The 20232-nt window shown below is 39.0% G+C and overlaps 1 protein-coding gene across 3 annotated transcripts in view; it reads left to right on the top strand.

Moving 5' to 3' along the window:
• The window catches only part of MVB12A (multivesicular body subunit 12A), a 561417-nt gene that overhangs the window by 175553 nt on the left and 365632 nt on the right, over window positions 1-20232 (top strand). For 2 of the 3 annotated variants that reach the window (XM_044084779.1, XM_044084780.1), the window contains exons 2-3: window positions 14411-14506; window positions 15540-15635. In XM_044084779.1, the coding sequence (XP_043940714.1) occupies window positions 14426-14506; window positions 15540-15635 (177 nt within the window). In that variant the 5' untranslated portion in view covers window positions 14411-14425. Of the gene's footprint in view, window positions 1-14391; window positions 14507-15539; window positions 15636-20232 lie in introns of all 3 variants that reach the window. The other variant, XM_044084781.1, reaches the window with a different exon arrangement.

Here is a 20232-nt window from a genome sequence, read left to right as displayed (position 1 = left end):
TACAATCTGTATGTATTTGGAAACTATTTTATCTATCCTCTACTATTAGATGATTAACTTGAACATTTGATGCATATTACTATGTTACTAGTTCTGTCATGTACATGTAAAGAAAATCTATAATCACAGCTTCAGAAATGATTCAATAGTTGATCTGTCACTATGGTTCAATGCAAATAGTATATAAAATACATGTGTGTCTTTGCAAATTGTTCATATATGTAAGGGAGAGAGAAGGGGAAAAGATGACATTAGACCAGTTGGATGTTGGTTTTAACTTATTTGAGATTAATATCCTTAGCCATATGCTATGTTTATTAAATGTTCTTAATAAGGAATGTATTTATATATATATATATATATATATATATATATATATATATGTATATATCCTACAATTATGTTTCACTATGTATATAATACGTAGAACCGTAAATATCATTCAACATATACTAGCTTATAATTTCAAAGGTCTCTAAGAATACAAGACTGGAGCATGAGAATCTGTCTACCAAACATGAGGGTTAATCTGGTAGATATTTTTTGTCTATCAGATTAGGAATGTGTATCGTTCTATGTTTGATGGGGGAAGGTTGAAAGAAAAGATTATATTAATCAAAATTTCACTTGAAGACATAGAGGAGCTCTCTGATCATGTAGCCCAGGCTGGTATGACCCTGACCTTGAGTAACATCTTGCCCTCACCAAAAATGATGCCACAGTATAAAGACAAAATAATCAGTTTCAACAATTGGCTAAAGTATTGGTGTCATTCAAAGGGGATCCAGTGTCTGTCAGCCTGGGATGACATGCTCGACAAGCCATGTTGCTTCACTAGGGGCGGCTTGCACCTTTCACCCTTAGGTTTACGTATATTGGCCAAGGCTCTTGCCACCCCCATAGTGCCTTTTTTAGGCAAGGCTCAAAGGACAAACCCACCTCCATATTCGACCCAAGGATAAAAAACTAAGGGTAATGCTACTCAATGCCAGAAGTCTAAACCTGAAGATGCACGCACTCGAGGCTCTCCTCAGTTTAGAGAAAATCTATGTCTGTGCAGTAACAGAAACCTGGTTCAAGGCTTCTGAGAGCACCCCAGCACTACCAGCTTATAAGTCATACCATGCGTTTCGGCCCCAAAACTCGGACTGAAGCACAAAAGGAGGGGAAGTATCTATATTTATCAGATACCTACACCTTCAGGTTAGTGGCACTGCACAAAGCATCGAAAACCATCCATGTGCAACTAACAACGGGCAAAACTGCCATTCAGTTCTGTAGCCTGCTACAGAACACCCTCCCTATGACAGGAACCCCACTTGGCATTCCTGAGAACACTGGAGAATATGAAGGTCTCTCCAAACACTGTTGGGTTGACTTCAACTACCCCAACATTGACTGGGAAAACTACTCAAGCCCAAAAACCCTCGCCCAATGGTTCCCTGAATTTATAAACTCAAACGCGATGGAACAACTGGTCACCACTCCCACAAGAGGAAACAACATATTGGACCTGGTCATCACCAACATGGGGACTCTGTTCCACACCAGCAGTAAACCCCTCATTGGTAAGATTGGACCCCGGCCATAAATAAGCTATACAACAGAAGGAGGAAGCTACTACATGACAGAGCAAAATCCCAAAAAGGAAGGCATCTCTTATCAGTATTTGCAAGAAACGTCGATCCCTCAAAGTCATCAAAGGCCAGTCTCGAAAGAAAAATTGCCCTAGACACTAAAGATAATCACAAGGCCTTTGTCAGGAAAATGGGTGGAAACTCCCAGATATGCTCTGAATTGTTGCATAACGGTACTAAATATACCAAACCTACAGACATAGCCAACATCCTGGCAGACAGATTCAGCGCTAACTTCTCCCCCCTTCCCCCCAAAGGAGCAAATGCCTATCCCAACTGTATGTAACATCCCTGACGTCACAGATGCACAGGTGAAAGCTGCCCTCTCCAAAGCAAAAAACACAGCCTCTATGGGACCGGACGGTGTCCCAGGCTGCGTCCTACATGAGCTCCAAGAACTTAACCCTCACATTAAGTCACTGTTCAAACTTAGCCTTACTACAGGATATGTACCCAAAGAATGGCAAACAGCTACAGTGGCCCACCTCCACAAAGGTGGCCCACAGCAAACCCCGGGAACTATCGCCCCATAAGCCTGACTAGTCTGGTTTGTAAAGCTATGGAGCGTATTATCATGGAACTTGTAAACAAAGACATTGGGAACCTCCAGACACTGGACCCTACCCAGTTCTGCTTTAAGGGCAGATTTTGCCTCTTAAACCTAGTTGATTTCTTTGAAACAGTTACCAAAGCCATAGATGAGGGCAAGGTAGTCCACACAGCCTACCTGGACCTCGCAGAAGCCTTCGCCACAATACCCCACTCGGGCCTCATAAGTAAGCTTACCAGCTTAAATATCAACTCCTATGTAACAAGTTGGGTTGCAAACTGGCTCAGGGATAGAACCCACATGGTCAGAATTGCAGGTGCCATGTCCATATCCAAACCAGTTACAAGTGGCATCCCGCAGACTCAGTTCTGGGACCTCTCCTATTCGGTATATACTTCTCTGAGGTACAGACCAACACAGGAGGACTATGGCTGACAAAATTTGCAGATGACTGCAAACTTGGAGCCATAATAGAGACTCCAGCTGACAAGCATCCTCCAAAACGGTCTCCCAGAGACTGTTGGTTGGTGCCAGAGCCACGGCTTCGAGCTAAGTGCATAGTCATCCCCTTTGGGAAAAACAAAAGTGCCCCCAAATTACAACATAGGTGGTAATCCATTAAGTACGGAGGAAGTAATTAGGGATTTGGGGACCCATGTAGATATCTCTCCTTTGACAATCACGTTGCCAAAGTGGTTAGAAAGACCTTCTGTATAGCCCACCTTATCACAAAAGGGTTCGCATCTAGATCGAGAGGTCATTGTGCCCCTCTACTCATCATTCATCAGGCCCATAATTGAATACAATGCCCCTTTTGGGATGTACCTTACCTGACATCTGCAGCAACTGGAGACCCCAAAAGTACCTCACCAAGAGGATCATGGGCCACAAACAGATGTCCTATGCAGCCCGACTAAAACTCCAGCTCTACTCAGTTGCTTACCGCCTACTCAGAGGAGGTCTATGCCTGACTTACAAAGCCATGTCTAACCCAGAATTAATGGACATGCTCCACCTCAAAAAATCCAAACCCCTTAGAGCTACACGCTCCAGGGACTTAAACCTCAGAACAAAAATAAATAGGACATGTTGGAGGGACAGATTTATTTCCCAGAGGCTCCCCTCACTCTGGAATAGAATCCCAATTCATGTTAGACAAAGCCCCTCGCTGACCCTCTTCAAGCGAAATCTGGATGCTTGGATGGGAAATCGCAAATTCACCCCTGGGGTTTCTTCCATGTCCCTGCTTGACAGGCACAGTAAACTAATCTTGAAGGGCAACCTTCTGTGACCTACTATACAGAGGCACAGTAGGCTAATCTAATAGGGAGGCGAAAGCCAAATACACTCTGGCTAGGCTTATAAATGCCCTAGGGCAGATAGCTTAGTATCTACCTATGAACCTAAATCATTTTACACTTTTTTTTTTTTGTTATGGCCTGAAATGAACATCAATATAAGTATTACAAAAGAGATTTCAGTCTATGATGCATGAAATAAGGAGAATTTTGTTCCAAATACAATGCTATAAAATGCACTATAATATAAATATTAGCAAGCATGAAACTCAACAAACATGGACTTAACACTACTTTCACTGAACATCGTTTAAATAATCCAAAGAAAAGATCAAACTTGAGATATTTTAAGTTTAACAAAGCGCAAGTAATATTTCTTCAAGAAACTCACTTTAAAGATGATGAAAAGCATTTATGGAATTCAAATGTATACAACAATAGTGCAATCATATAAAACCAAAACTAGAGGAGTTAGGATACTATGGAGAAACATTAATCCCCAAATTCTTTATAGCTGTGAAGATAGAGGGACTTATAACCATTAACATATTCAATAATAGAATCTGGACATTAGTAAATCTTTATTGGTTCCCAGGAATAGGAAAAAATGACAAACATCGACTTTATTAATAAAACATATAAAGGTAGCTTGATATCAGGTGGTGACTTTAATTGCATTCTTGAAAATTCAGAGACCACCAACAAAAAAATTACATAACTCCTATAGCAAAGCTACTCAGAAAATCGGTTGAAAATCGCAATTTAATAGACTCATTCAAATTTACAGAAAGTAACTCACTGTTATTTTTGCACCAAGATCACAGATTTACAACCCAAACAAGAATAAATAAAATTTTTGTTGTACAAGACCTTGATGCGAAGATAAATAGTTTTACAATCATACCATGTTTGTTATCAGATCAGAGCAATCCATATTAATATTCAAACAAATTTTAAAAAAATTAATACAAATAAGAATTCCAGCATATATTACGAAACTAAAAGAATTTAAACCTTTGCTACTCAGAGTTGAAATTCTTTCTAGACACTCTCACTAATGGAAAATAACCATAGTTATGGTATGGGACGCTCTAAAAGCCTATATGGTAAAATTATCACATGGTACAAAAATAAACTAAAAGAATGGGAATCAGAATTACTCAACATACAAAATCAAAAATAAGTTAACAAATGCACTGACTAATAAGAAAATTAACTATCTGCATGAGTTTAATGAAATTCTAACATATAAAACTAATCTAGCACTAGAAAGATTAAAATTAAACTCCTATGCTGATGTTCATCGTGGTTCACTGTTGCAGTCATGACTGTAGGGTTCTCCCCTGCCGGCAGGCAGTCCTCAGTCAGCCAGAATCCCAAAGTCTGGGTCCGGTGTCGGCTGTTCAGCCATGCTCCCCAACGTCAGCACGCCAGGAGTACAAAGCTGACAGCCAACGCCATGTTCTCCAGTCTTTCTTGCCGTGCGGTGATAGCAGTTTGCAAGTGCCGGTCAGCTGACTCCTGACCATCTTTTCTGAACAAACTTCAATCTGAAGACTTTCTTCTCCTACTCAAAGCTAAGTACCCCGTTGGGGAAACTTTTTTTTCTTGCTCCAGTCCGATGTCAGAAAAAGTTAATTGTATTTCATGTGGGAAGCAAATACCTCATAAGGATTTTCATTCTTACTGTATTCCTTGCTTAGGCCCTGACCACGACGTAGCTAGTTGTCTGTTTTGTGCTAGATTCAATCAACGTACAATTAAACTAAGGTATGATTTTGCATTTCATTACTTTGGTAGGCGTTTTAATTACAAAATGTCGTCGGACACGGTTCCGGCTACCGGAGTTCACAAACGACGCGAGGACAAAGACAGGCCTCCAAGGTCCAAATCTGATGATATCATACAAGCAGAGCCAGCTTCAGGTTCAGCAGTCAGTGAGGCGCTTTTGCAGCCCCTGTCGTCGGCCATTTCTGAACCAATGGCCGAAATGGACTCCCACGAGGAGCCAACTAGGCCTTTGAATATTTCAGTTGCAGGACCTTCGGACAGTGCTCCTTCTGATGGGTCCGGAGCCGCTGTGCAGGTACCGGCTTCCAAAGGGGTTTTTAGGCCTACTCAGCTTCTAATAAAGGCAAAGACAGAGGCAAAGACTCCTTCCATATCAAAGACTGCAACACAGGCCTCTTCTGATCTGGCTCCCAAGTCACAGACAGTTACTTAAGATGGCGGAGGACTTACTTACTTTGATTAGGGGTTCACATCCCCCTCCAGATAAAAGGCCAAGGCAGGAAGTTTATTATGACTCCTCTGATCAGGCTTCTGTTAAGTTTCTTCTTCTGACCAGGAATTTTCTTTCCCTCCTTATGAGGATGCTGATGCTGAGGAATCCATACCTTCAGCTTCTCCAACTGAGGATTTCTCTTTAGGGGAAGCTGCATGAAATGAGGAACATTTCCACTGGGAAGGACAGGAGTATTCGGAATCTAAGAAAAGACTAAGGGATTTTCTTCTTCTTCCCCAACATAGACCCCTGGCTATTCCTCCTATTTTGGATATTGTGGATGATGCTTTTTCGGAGGCTAACTTAACCCCTGACTGTTTTCCTCCAGCTCATGTTAAGCCTGACAGATATTACAGGGTTCCTGATTCCCACCAGTTTTTATACAAGAACCCTACTGCAGGGTCCTAGGGGAGTTAAGGCTGCTTCTGCTAAAAACCCCATTCCCACTGAAGGATTCCAGATCTTTAGAAAGATGGGACAAAAAAGTGTACACTTCTGCTACTTTATATATTAAGGCTTTAAACTGTCAGTTTCATATGCTGAAATACCAGCAATTTCTCCTGTCTGTTTTAAAACAAAAGCTAACTTTCATTTCCGCCTGTGCAGATAAGGAATTACATGACTTAATGCATGCCACTGAACAAGTTGGGAAGTATGGTTTACACTGTGGATTTGATGTCTTGGAGGCTTCTTGTAGGGCTGCTGTCTCTGGCACAGTAATTAGAAGGCATGCATGGTTAAAGGAACAAAATTTGCTAGATCAAATAAAAGCTAAATTATTGGATGCTCCTGTTCAGCATAATGTTTTGTTTGGATCTAAAGCTGAATAGGTGATTAAAAAGATGGAGGACAAGGCAAAATCCATGCAAACAGTTAAAGATTTCTTACAAGTACAGCCACCCAGATTTAGTAGGATTTGGCCTACAAAAAAGTGGTCCTTTCCCAATTCAGACAGGCCTCAGGGGTAGATACATTCGCTCACGAGGAAGGTCTCAAACACAAGCCTCTTATAGACCAAGACAGTGGATTGCTGCCACCCCTTGGGGGAGGAGAGGACAAGTCGCAAGCTTATAGGAAACAGACTCAATGGCTCCCTCTGTTGGGCTGCAGGAACTTCTTGCCTGGAAGCCCCTCTCGGAGGAAAACTTTCTCTCTTTCACCTAAATTGGACTCGTATAACCAAGACAAATGGGTTCTGGATGTGGTTTCAAGAGGTTACAAATTCCATTTTCATACCCTACCAAGGCCAAGTGGATGGCCAGATCTTTCAAAACATCAATGGACAGAGGCCTTAAACCAGGTGGAAGCTCTTTTGGCTATGAAAGCCATAGAACTTGTTCCACTTTCAGAGATGGGACAAGGCTTTTACTCTAGGCTCTTTCTAGTCCCCAGGAAGCAAAATTCATGGAGACCCATTCTGGATCGGTCAGTCTTGAACACTTTTCTAGAGATACCAAAATTCAAGATGCTAACTCTACAGCAGCTACTTCCAATGCTGACCGAAAATGCATGGATGGTAACTTTGGATTTAAAGGAGGCATATTTACACATTCCCATCAGGCAGGAACGCAGAAAATACCTCTGGTTCAAGGCCGGATCGAGGCACTTTCAATTCTCTGCGCTGCCCTTTGGATCGTCTACTGCGCCCAGGGTTTTCACCAAATGACTGGCTCCAGTAGTAGCTTATTGCAGACTCAAGGGAATTCAAATTTACCTTTATCTGGACGACTTATCTTATTCAGGCAGACAGCAAGGCGGTCTTACTCCAGCATCTACAGTTTGTTCAGAATCTTCTCAAGTTCTTGGGATTCTCTGTAAACATAAAGTCAAATTTGACACTCTCACAACAGAATTTTTCTGGGCGCTTTTCTAAACACAACAACCCAGATGGCATTTCTGACGCATGAAAAACGGTTACAGCTGGCTTCAACTTTCAAAACCTTGGCAATGTTAACTCTGCTAGCTGCAAAGAGATTCCTGCAGGCTTTGGGTTACATGGCCTCCTGCATCCTTCTCGTACCATATGCAAGACTACATATGAGGAAAATACAGTGGTACCTAAAAAGTGTATGGTCGCAGCATTGCCACAGTTTAGACATACTGATCTCCGTCCTGCCTTGTCTTCAAAAGGAATTCCTTTGGTGGTCCAAGGCATGTACTCTAAACAAAGGAAAACCCTTCTGTCTGCCTCCGGCCACTCGGATACTAACCACGGATGCCTCAGATTATGCATGGGGAGCCCATTTTCAGGGCAACTGTCTGCAGAGCCCTTGGACATAGGATCAGAAGCACCTGCATATCAATTTAAAGGAAATGTTAGCCATTCAGAAAGCTCTATTGGCCTTCATGAATCTTCTACAACCAGGACAACTACTGATACGGACAGACAACACCACAGTTATGTGGTACATAAACAAGCAAGGGGAATCTCATTCCTACCCCCTTTGCAGACTAGCCATGGATCTATGGAACACAGCTCTAGCTTGCAATCTGGACCTTCAAGCACAGTTTCTACCAGGGAAGCAAAACTTCCTGGCAGACAGTCTGAGCAGAAACCTTTCGGACCCACACGAGTGGATGCTGGACACCGAAATATTCAGGATGATAACAGCAGTCTGGGGATGTCCTCACCTAGACCTCTTTGCATCCCACCTCAATCATCAACTACAGATTTTTTGCACCAGGACTTTCCACGAACAAGCTTGGAAAGTGGATGCACTTTCATTCAGTTGGAAAAACCTCTCAGGATATGCCTTTCCACCTCTTCCTCTTCTTCCACGGGTATTATTAAAGATCAAACAGGACAAGCCCAAGATGATCTTGCTGGCCCCAAATTGGCCTCGACAGTTTTGGTACCCATCTCTGAAAAACCTATGTCTGGAGCCCCCTTGGGTTTTACCACAGATTCCGAACCTTCTATCCCAGCACCAGGGTCAGGTTCTACACTCCCATGTCAGAACCCTCAGCCTGGCGGCCTGGTTAATCCAGGGTTTTTGATTCATTCTCTCCTACCCAAGCATGTTATGGATGTCATTTTAGAAGCCGGACGTCTTAGCACTAGAAAATCTTATGCAGGAAAATGGAAAAGATTTTGTTCCTGGATGCAGGCTCAGGATTCTGATCCTCTTCTTCCTAACAATCCTTTGATTTTACTTTACCTTTACGGTTATACATGAAGGCAGGAAGAACAAGAAAGGGTAAGATATATATATATTGGATGCTTTTAAATACCATTTTACAGAACATTATAAGATGGAAGGGACTCTAACAAAAAACCTTAATTTAGATTTGAAACCTGAATTGATTAAAACAATCCCAGAAAATTTAAAATTAGAACTTCAAAAGCAAATTACTCTTAAAGAAATTTCAGAGAAAATCAAAGAAAGCAAAAATAATAAAGCTCCAGGAATGGATGGTGGTATAGCTGAAATATACAAAATCTTTCCATCTAATCTCAGTCTTTCAAAAAACCTTAATAGAAATACAAACACACACCATTCCACTATCTTGGAGATGCTCATTAATTACTCCTATAAAAAAAGAAAATAAAGATGCATCAAAATGCAGTTCCTATAGATCAATTTCATTACTAAACAATGATTATATAATCTTTATGGCTATTCTAGTCGATAGAATCAAAAAATCTATGATAAAAATTATAAATGAAGATCAAACAGGATTTATACATAATAGGCGCACCTATGATAATATACAAAGAATGCTAACTATTGACTGTTTAAATGGAGAAAAACAAGAGGCCTTAATAGTTGCATTGGAAATAGAGAGCTTTTGACTCCTTAAACTTGGATTTCTTGTTCAAAATATTATATTATGAATTTATTAGCTCCTTTATTTCATTAATAAAAAACCTATATAAAAAAATTTAGCATATGTAAAATTAGGACCTTTCACCTCTGAATCAATACAAACAAGGTTGTCCCATGTCCCCCATATTTGCATTAGCCATTGAAATATTTGCCATCTCTATGAAACAATCCCACAATAGAGTATACATTTATATAATCAATAATTCAAAAATATTTGCAGATATACTTACATCTACTTCTAAAAATTCATTAAAAAATTAGATATACAAGTTGATAAATTTTATTCAGTTTCAGGATTACATTTTAACAATGAAATAAAATTTTGATATTGAAAAAATTTTCAAATGATCATATAATTGGTAAAACAATCTCTCAATTTAAACTATCTAGGTATAACCAAGTACAACATTAGAAAAAAAAAATAAATATAAATTACAGGGAAATCATAGACACAAAGTCAAATGTAATAAAATGGAACAAAATATATACAACATTTGAAGATTGCAAGTAATAAAAATTATATTACTTCCAAAAATCCTATGTATAGCACAAGCTTTTTAAAAGAAATAAATACATTATTAAGATTTCTTTGGCATCCTAACAAAAACAGAATAGCTTATACACATCACATTAGACCATGGAAACTAGGTGGAATCAATTTCCTGGATATTGAAACTTAGAGCCTCCATTTTTAAAATTATAAATTGGATATATCCGTGCTATTCTTCTAACTGGAAATCTCTCTCCTTCGCTGAAGGTTGTGCGTCAGGGCTGGTAACGCTGCACGTAAAAATCGACTACCAATCATTAGTGGACTGGAGTTCCACTTTGGCGACCCCTAACCGGGAAAAGCCGAAAGACACGCGCTACTGTTTATTCAAATGAAAATACTATTTTAAAGAATTTGATAGACAATCTTATTAATAAACATGGCATAATTTAAGCGCTAGCCTTCAATATAAACTAACAAAACCTACTAATCTAAAATACTTCAATGATATATATGTATAATTCATTTAGAAGATTTGTAACTTCTAATACAGATGTAAAGTTGTGGCTAGAACTTTTATATCCTTTCAATGTAACAAAAAATTTTCCAAACAAAATGCGTAGGACGGTTTTCATTACTTGGGGAAAAGAAATTTGCTGGCTACAATGCATTAATGAACATAAGGTTTTAGTCATCTTATAATAAAAACTTATAATCTCTCTATATCAGACTGGGTATTACAAAGCATATTACAATACTCGCAAGATCTATGCAGAATAATTAACCATTCTTCTTTTAGAGATAAACCTACACTTATAACTCATTTATATGAAATAGTATACAATAATCAAAATTGGGAAAATGTGACAAATTATATAAAATTTTAATAAATTATAAAGTTAAAATCAATCTCAAATTTTGGAATCGTATAACAAAGGTCCTTCAATAAATTTATCCCTGGAAAACCAAACAAAAATACTAAATTCTGTTAAATTGACATCCAACATACAATTTTTGAGAATTTACACATGGAAAGTTTTGCACAGATCTTTTTTTATGCCAAATAGATTAAAAAATGTAATACTTCTAATAATACATGTTGGAGATGAGATGCTTGCAGAGTTGTAAAGCAGATTGGATACATGTATTTCATGACCGTATTAAAGTTAAACATTTTTGGGAAGATGTCAGCAATTTCATACAAGCCATATTCTCAAATACATTTGTAGTAAGTAAATCTTTAATTTTGTTGAATGTTAATGATAATTTAGATTTAAATAATAGCAATCTCTACCTACTATGGAACATTCTAACAAATGCTAGAAAATGTATTGCCGAAAATGGAAATCAAATCTGGAACCATCATTTAAAGTATTTCTGCTGATATTGAAGTAAACTGCATTACTGGAAACCAGAGTAAAAGAACTAAGATTAGCACCAAGTCTGTGGAACAAGAATCCATGGGGAAAAAAAAACTGTCACTTATTGAGACACTAAACTTGAATTCAGCTCGTAATGAGAGAAAAAGAAAAAGGAACAAATGATCTCTCATTAATATGATGTTACTCTGACTAGGCTGATCAATATAATTTAATTTCAGGCCAACTGTAAATATTGTAAATAGTTAATCATACTGTTTTACTTATCAGAAAATGTATTAAGATTATTATACAATGGAATTATTTGAAAGATTAATAAACACTTGGAGCAAAAAAAAAAAAAAAGGTGACCCTCTGCTCTTCTGTATCTTTATCCATTTTATCACTCCAGGTCTGAAAAGTATAGCAAGATAAAGCCAATGTTTAAAAAATCTGACTTTTTTATTGAGAGAAGGGTTTGAGGCCTCTTAGGCCTTCTAGGTCCTTGGGCTGTTCTGCAGTGAAGTCCTCTGATGGTTCAAATCTCTGTTGTAGAGATCAAAATCACTAAGATGAAAGCACTAATCTGAAATAAAGCCTCTTCACTGAATACCGACTGAAAGGGACTTATTTCAAAGATTTGAAGAGATGTAATACAAAAACTTTAGAACTCCCGGATAGAAACGAAGGTTAATTCTCCATCCTGTATCACAACCTGCTCTACAGCTGCTTCCTTCAGTGCAGGTAGCGGAAGATGGACCACATGTTCTCGCATATGAAATACTTACCATAATAATAAATGTATGTAATTGTGGCCCATCTTCTGTGATCGCTCTCTTCCTTCAGATATGATTTATTTAATTTATTTTTTTCTTTCTGTGAATTTATCTGCCTTTTGTACTTGTTTGTGGATTAGGACCGATCTGGAGAAGTTTTTTTTTTTTTATTGCCACAGGATAGTGGGTAGGACTGTTTTCAGTAGCCTGGAAAAGCTTCAGGTGCAGATTTGCCAGAGTCCTGCTGGCCTGGTAGAAGAGAATGAACTGTAGTCCTATGCATAGCACATAAATTTAATTTGTCTTTTCTCTCAAATCCTTCAGACTAGCTTGGAAACCAGAAGTCCTGCCACAAAGAATGGCACAGTTATGTGGCATACAGACATACAAGGGGAGCCCAGTTTTTATGCCTTGTGCAGACTATCTGTGCAAGCCAGGAATTGGCCTTCAGTTCACAGATGAGTCTCTGCATCGTACATAACTTGAGAGCTCAGCTGCATGGCAGGTATCCTTATCAGATCACCAAGTAGTTGCAAGAAGTGGCATAAAAGACTTTGGGATAATAGACTGACTTATTGTTCACCTCCAACTCATATGAGTGTATGGGCTTCCTTACAAGGCGGCTTGGTTAATGGTCTCACTTCTCTGTGTAACCTTAACTGCTAGCAGTATTGCAGAAAATGTGGTTGGAGAGACTGAAGAGGGACCCATTCTGGCTCAAGCAGCAGTGGTTTTCCCTTTTGATACAGCTAGAGAGAAATTTTTCATTCTACTTTTGGTGGTAGACCTGATGACCCAGCATTTAGGCTAATTGATATGCAGAAAACTTTGAAGTCTTGGATTTGATGCTTATTGTTTTCAAAAAACTATTTTGATTGGGCATGTTGAGTATTATGAAGGGAAACCAAGAAGGCCACCAGTAGGAAAATGCCAGAGTAGAGTGGGGTTCTCCTTTTTGGTACAGCAATAACTGCCAGAACTTTGACTTCAGGAGTTTTGTATTCTGTGGCTAAAGTTCATGTTTTAACAGCGTCCGCATGACACCACCTCAATGTGGCCCTGCCGAGCCCCGTTGATAAACAACCCTTAAAAGGGTAATGTATTTCTATCCACCTAGAAGAGTTGTCCTGCTTTATTGAAAAGATCCAACAATTTTTTTTAACCAACTGCGTTTGCACCTTTCAAATTTTCTCTTGAATGATGATACTTTGATAATTGCATCCACTAGGAAGAGTTCAGTTGTAGACCCTGATTTGCAGAGAGACTTTCACTGTGTTCAAGGACAGGTTGAGCTTCAGGACTATAGTTTCTTTCATGCTAAAGGTAATACCATAAATTTCTTTCATCTAGACAGTTCTACTCCCCATTTTTTCCCAAGCTAGAAAACAAAGGAAAGAATATTTTTGTGCATGGTAGATGTCAACATCTCCAGTTATGTTTCAGAATTTTGGAATTCTCTCATGCAGTAACTTACAGACAAGTAAATACGTTTCAAAACCCATCTTGAACAGTAGCTAACAATATTGGCTTTCATGTGTTGCACACCCAGATAAGATAATTTAGATAATATGGCAACTACATGGCAACTTCTCTTGGAGAATCCCTGAAACAACCTTTATGCAGAGAATATTTCTATCGCTTTCCTCCCTTCATTCATTTTTTTGCCATCTTCTTTATATTCCCCTCCTTCACTATTCATTGTTCTTCTTCCTTCACACCCACCCTGTCCACTTTTTAATTTGATTAATTTCCACGGGGATTACACTTCCAGAACACAGTTTACTCTTATTTTTTAACCATTTCTTTCTTGTTACATACTTTTCATTCCTAAAAAGTGCTTTTCCACTCTGCCTGTATATAAAAATATTCATACTTATTTACTGTAAATGTATGTGTAGTGCTTGTTGCAGGTATTTTTTTTTTTGGGGGGGGGGGCATCCGGCTAATAACTAATGATCAAATAAAGAAAATCCCCTGCTTTTGAGTAGTGTTTTTTCTATGGGGTGCAGTGTAATTTTGTTAAGTGTAGAAGTGGATGTTGGGCTGCAAGAGTATTACATGATTTATTGTAAGTGGGCCATTTCAACAAATCCCCACAAGCAATTTGTTACATTAGGACATGTCTGTTAGCAGTCAAGAACTTTGTAAACTGTATATCATGGTTAGTAAAGCATTTTGTCTTGATCACAGCCAGAAAGAAAAGAAATGGCAGATTCCAGCATGGTTCCGTTAACTGGCTTGGCGTGGGCTTCAAACCAGACATCCTGTCCTACAAACTACAAAATGGTAAGCTTGTGACATTTTAATGTTCTAATTAGCCTTCTTTGTGAATATTTGCAGCTTTCTAATGTCTTAAGCAATTTGGAGTAGAGTATATATACATGAGTGTGAGCAAAGTTGTAACCTTGTATGCCATATCTCTCCAGTACAACACTTTAGGAGAGTGTGTGCAAATGTTCTCTCCTGATAGTCACTTGGTCAGAAGTGAGCTTAACAGAAGAAGCAGAAGCAGTTCTATGTGCCAAGACAGGAGAGTAGGACTGGATGATATGTTGCTTTTAGACTACAAAGATTGGCAGTTAGCAGCGGATTAAGGCTGACTGGTTCCTTAATCTTTTTTCATTATTCAGGCGTACAGGGTTTGATTCTTTGCATCCAATTCCTCCTGTGTAACTCTGGCAAGTCATTTAACCAGGCAGTTCTCCCAGGTCACCCTTGAAAAGGAATGCTTTTGTCCAGTCTGCTTAACCTGGTTAACAGATTAATAAAAATTGAAGGGAAAAGTGGCGTAATGAAACAATGCAATTTCATTGTGGTTTCCTTTATTTTTGTAAACGGAAAACAATCATTTCTTCTTTCATAAATATTTTCCCATTCATTTTGTGATTTTGTATGACTTGACTGATAATTGTTTGTGTACTATATTGCCACAACAAGTTTCTGTTTCGTTACGTATCACGAGTGGAGAATTTTCTTTTTTATGTTAGTAAATGATAATCCAGGTTTTTGTAAGTGACAAGTAGTTTAATTTTCTCTGCTCACTGAGAACTGTACCTCATGGAGCTACTTTTGGAAAAAAAATAGTGCGAGTATTGCAGGACACTTTGTAGTATACAATTGACTTTGCTGGACTGGGATACCAAATGGCTTCTCTGGTTGTCCATGTGTGCATGACAGCAGGCAGTGTGTCATCTGTCATCTGTTGCTCAATGTGGCATCTAATAGGTGGGAAAGTTGCTGGTAATTGATGGCTGCAAAAACAAGTGAATTGTTAATTCCCTCTTTTTTTTTTTTTTTTTTCTCTCCTTTTTAAATGCAGATCACGGCTACAGCAGATGGTTGCAGTGCAAACTTTGCTAAAGGATTTGGATCAAAACCAGGCTGCTATTTATGTTACTCCTCTGTGATTGGTGATGTAAGTTATGAAGAGGGCATTTTTGAAAAGGGACACGGGAAGGGGGAAGACTACTTTTATCTTGCTGACTTGACTGGTGCAGGAGTGAGCTCAAACCTAGGTAGAGGTTTTCTGGGAAGGAGCGGTAATCTGAATGTCCTTCTACATCTGTTAACTATAGCCAACAAGGAAGTCACTGTGGTGATATGTATATTCACATTACTGGTATGTGGATAAGAAGATGCAGAACATGTTTTTCCACAGTGCTTCAGGGAAAAAATCGAGATGTACTTCCCAGTTCGGTGCCAGCATGCCTTTGTGGACTTGGGATACTTATTTATGAGAAGTTGATATACTACCTTCTGTCTTCATCTGGGAGGGACCAGGGGAGATGCTACTGTGTGAAATAAGCAAAAGCCACTATGCTGGTGAACTGAGTGCTTATGACTGTTTCATGAAATCATGCTTGTACAGGTGTGTGTGTGTGTGTTTAAACTGAAAAGTTATTTACATGTTGATTTGAAACTCCAGACCAGCAAACAGTAACCAGACAGCTTAATGGGTTATGTAAAAAGTACAATATTTACAGCATTCCATAATGCAATTAAATTTTAAGATTTTTATTAGGAAAGAGAAAAAGGGAAGGTATTGATTAATGTATTTAGTATATGGAATACAGATTTAATAGAACATGCTGTCTGTTCCAGGGAGGGAAAAGTACTTTGGTAACATTACTTCCAATTCTTAAAAGGAGCAAAACACATGCCCTCTCAACTGTGTGAATTTAGTTTGGTGGTTAAGATAGGGTCAGCTACAAAGAGATAACCAGGCCAAATTGTTTTATTTGTTCCTGTCTGTATCTGTGCATGTCCTTTGTTGAGGTGAACATATTTGTTTAGAAATATTCACCAGCATCTACATATGTGTTTGAATTCAAGTGAACATTTTTTAAGAATTATTCAGCACTCCATTCATATAAATTCGAAAATAGAACTCTTATTCACACAATCACTTTCCTAAAGAAACCCAACTGTGTAATGGAAACATTCCATGTAAAGTGGAAGTTGAGGGAGATTTTCTTTCTAAAACATGCTACTTGTTGCAGAACCTGCTTTGTTTAAAGATTCAGGATTGTGTGTGGTTTTGTACTAGTTTGACTTTAAATTTGGCAGTTTCTCAACATTTTAACTTCTGATAACTGCACTGTTTTTGTATCCATTTTAAATTGATTTTCTTAAAGTATACAGCACACAATATTCATGATTTGACAATAACAATACATATTAAACTTTTAAAAGCCAGCATGCCTCTTTTCATAGCTTCCCATACTATTTTTTATGCCCATAACTTCCCACTTTTTCTGTAACATTTCTGTATTGTTCCTTCTCCTTCCTCAATTTTATCAACTCTTGGGTAACTTGCTAAATTTGCATGCCAGCATTTCCTGTAAATTTTTAGTAACTGTATAGTGATTGCCACTAGGTAATATTTCAGAACCATGTGTAGGACTGCCAGACCTTTAGAGAGATTCTTTGAATAGGCTGTTTTCTGTTATTCCCCATAGCCTGCTCATCCAAATGTCAGGATTACCATTTTAGTTTATGAAGACTGCATTAGTTTCTAAGGGGCATCAGTGTCATTAGAAGATGATCTATAGAATAGTAGTAGTTTGCCCGACCATGAAGTTTTACCTGTGTCATGGTGTACTGGATACAGGGATGGGGGAGAGATTGCAAGTTCTGCAGATCAGCAGAGTAGGGAAAAAAGTGTACAACTGTGCATTCTGTGTGGTGGCACTTTGATTACCATGTGTCTTTTGCAGTGTGCTGTGCTACGGTAACTGTGCAAGTATCTTCATGTAGAAATGTAATTAAAGAAACCTATGAAACAGAATCAGTTGCCTAGGATGAAATGAACATGTTTCAATATAGAATTTACTTGTAAAAGCAAGCTGTTCGCATTTTGATCCTTGTCTGGTGTCTTAATCTTTTAGCTTTATTCACAGTTGTGGCAGAACTGAACTACTACCAGATTTGAACCTCATTTAGTCACTTATTACAGCATTTTTCCCATAAGCATTTTCACTGGTGAATTTCTGTGGTAGTATTACAGTAGTGGCAGTATTGTAAATTCTGTTTTAGGATTTGTCCTTCAGTAATTTTGTGGTTGTTTATATTCTAGTTTTGCTGCTGGAGTCTTTTGTATTTTGCTTATTTACCTGCTGAAGGTTGCATTTCACTGCTTTTCTTTTTTACTTTGCTGCTGTTTTTTTCTGTTTGTGCTCCAACTCCTTTTGAGACATTAAGCTAAAGTTTTCTGAAATCCTAACTATAGTACTAGAGCTCCAATGTTAGCTGTATTTGATTGGATCCCTCTCTAGGAAGTCTGCTTCTTGCACCTTGAATTTTTCCCAACAGTCGCACCTTGTTCCTGTTATGTTTTATAAAAAGGCTGTTTTTCTGTCTTTCGCCCATTATGGTACTCTAACTTCCGGAGATCCCCCCACTTCTTTTTCATTGCTATTGTCTGTTGTGCAAGCTATTTACTTTTCCCACTTATTGTTTTCCATATATCCAGAATACTAAGTGCCCACCAAGCAAAAGTACAGTTGTGTAAAATCTTACCATAACGGTTGATGTCCTTCTCTTCACTGTTGTTGTATTCTTCACCTTTGGGACCTCCTGCCAAAGATAGCCCAATGTCCAGCCAGTGTACCAAAGTCTTTAGATCTTATGTGCTGTGCATTAACACACATGCTTCCCTGCACAGGACGTAGGGCATAAAGGTGATGTATGGATGCATTTACTCGGAACTGAATTGCCCAAGTAGAAAACCATCTCCATAGGACAGAAAGAACTCTCTTCACATGCAATGGGAGAAACTGCAGTTAGAAAAGGGGAACCCTCTACCAGGAAGGTAACCAAATCAAAACCCAAACAAAAAAGGGAAGATGGAGGGAGGGACTGAATACTGAAACAGTGAAGAGAAGGACCTTTACTGTCATGGTAAGATTTTACACAACTGTACTATATCCTTCTGTAATATTGTTGCAGTATTCTTTACCTTGGGGAGAGTACAAAAGCTCAAGAATAGGAGTGGGAGGTGGAAGGCTGGCAAGAGCCCTCAACAAATGCAGTATGGCCCTAGCAAAACCTGGTCTGGGCCTAGAAATCCTGTCTAATGTAGAATGCTTTGCAAACGCATGCACTGAAGACCAACTAGTAGCTTCAAGGATGGAATTAGTGTCCAAACCCTTGAAGAAAGCACCAGAAGAAGAAGCAGCCATAGCAGAATGAGATCCAACCGAAGTAGAAGACACTTGTCATGAAACGAATAACAAAAGGAATGGCCTCTGATATCGTTTGCTTGGAGACAGCTAAACCTGAAGTCCTGGGATGAAAAACAAAAAGCTGGCCAGACTTGGGCCTAGTCTTAGTTTATCCAAATAATACCTGAACTGTCTATGTAAATCCAAAGTATGCAAGACCCGCTCACTATCAAAATGTGGAGAAGGAAAAAGGAAGGAAATTGTACTGTCTGATTTAAAAACTAATTAACAAACTGGGCATAAAGGATTAGTGTGAGGAGATGCACACTTTCTGAAAAAGAGAGGCCATAAGAGCCTGAAGCTTATAAACCGGAGTAGAAGTAAAAGCAAGCAACAAAAGTTTGTTTTAGGCACAGTGTTGCAGAGTGGCTTAAACTGCAGGCGCAAAAGGAGACTGTCAATTTTTCCAAAACAAAATGAAGGCCTTGAGGAGCAGGATGCCTAAGATGTAGAGCACATTTAAGAAACTGTTTGACCTGCGGGTAAGAGGTCAAAGGAGGATTCAAGGGAAGACTGGCAGAAATAGCTGACAAATGGGCCTTCACAAAAGAATAGGTGAAGCCAGACTGGAGCAAGTCGCACAAATGGGAAAAGACCAGTGGAACCCCTCACTGAGAAACTGCTTTGGCTATGAGCATGGCAACAGACAGAAAATATTTTCCATTTTGACATAACAATATCTGGTTGTAGGTATTCTCGTCTCCTGTAAAACCCTGAGCACATCCTCAGAAAAAGGTTCTTAAGTCTTCAAAAAAAGGTCCTTAAAAGTCTTCAAAACCCTATCACTCATTGTCAGTTGAGTGGACAAGTGAGGGTGGATGAGTTGACCCCTTTGGTTCTGTGGAGGTCCAGCCGATGAGGTAACTTGTGATTACCCCAACCAGATGCATTAAGGGGGGAACCAATGCTGTATTGGCCAAAAGGGAGTCTCAAGCAAGATTTTTGGGGTGTCCAGCTGAATCTTCTGCAGGACTCTTAGGTGTATAGGAAGTGGAGAGAAGACGAAAGGTCATCTTCATGCTAGATGGCATGGCACGGCACTCTGGAATGTAAGAGGGAGCTGCCTATTCAGAGGGGAGACAAAGATCTACCTGAGGAATCCTGATGGACTATCTCCAGAAACGCATCTCCGAAAAGCATCCATTCATGAGCCTGTGTTTTGGATGTGCTCAGTTTGCTCTAGATTTCAGGCAGTGTATATTCCTTCAGTGCACAGTTAGCTGGTAACTGAGATCCAGATCGCAGGCCTGAGGAGCAAGGGTACAAACAGGGTACAACTTTATACCCTCT

Source organism: Protopterus annectens, chromosome 9.part0 (assembly GCF_019279795.1).
Source record: "Protopterus annectens isolate FY-2018-M chromosome 9.part0, PAN1.0, whole genome shotgun sequence".
NCBI classification, from domain to species: domain Eukaryota; kingdom Metazoa; phylum Chordata; order Ceratodontiformes; family Protopteridae; genus Protopterus; species Protopterus annectens.
This window is presented reverse-complemented; position numbering and strand designations above follow the sequence as displayed.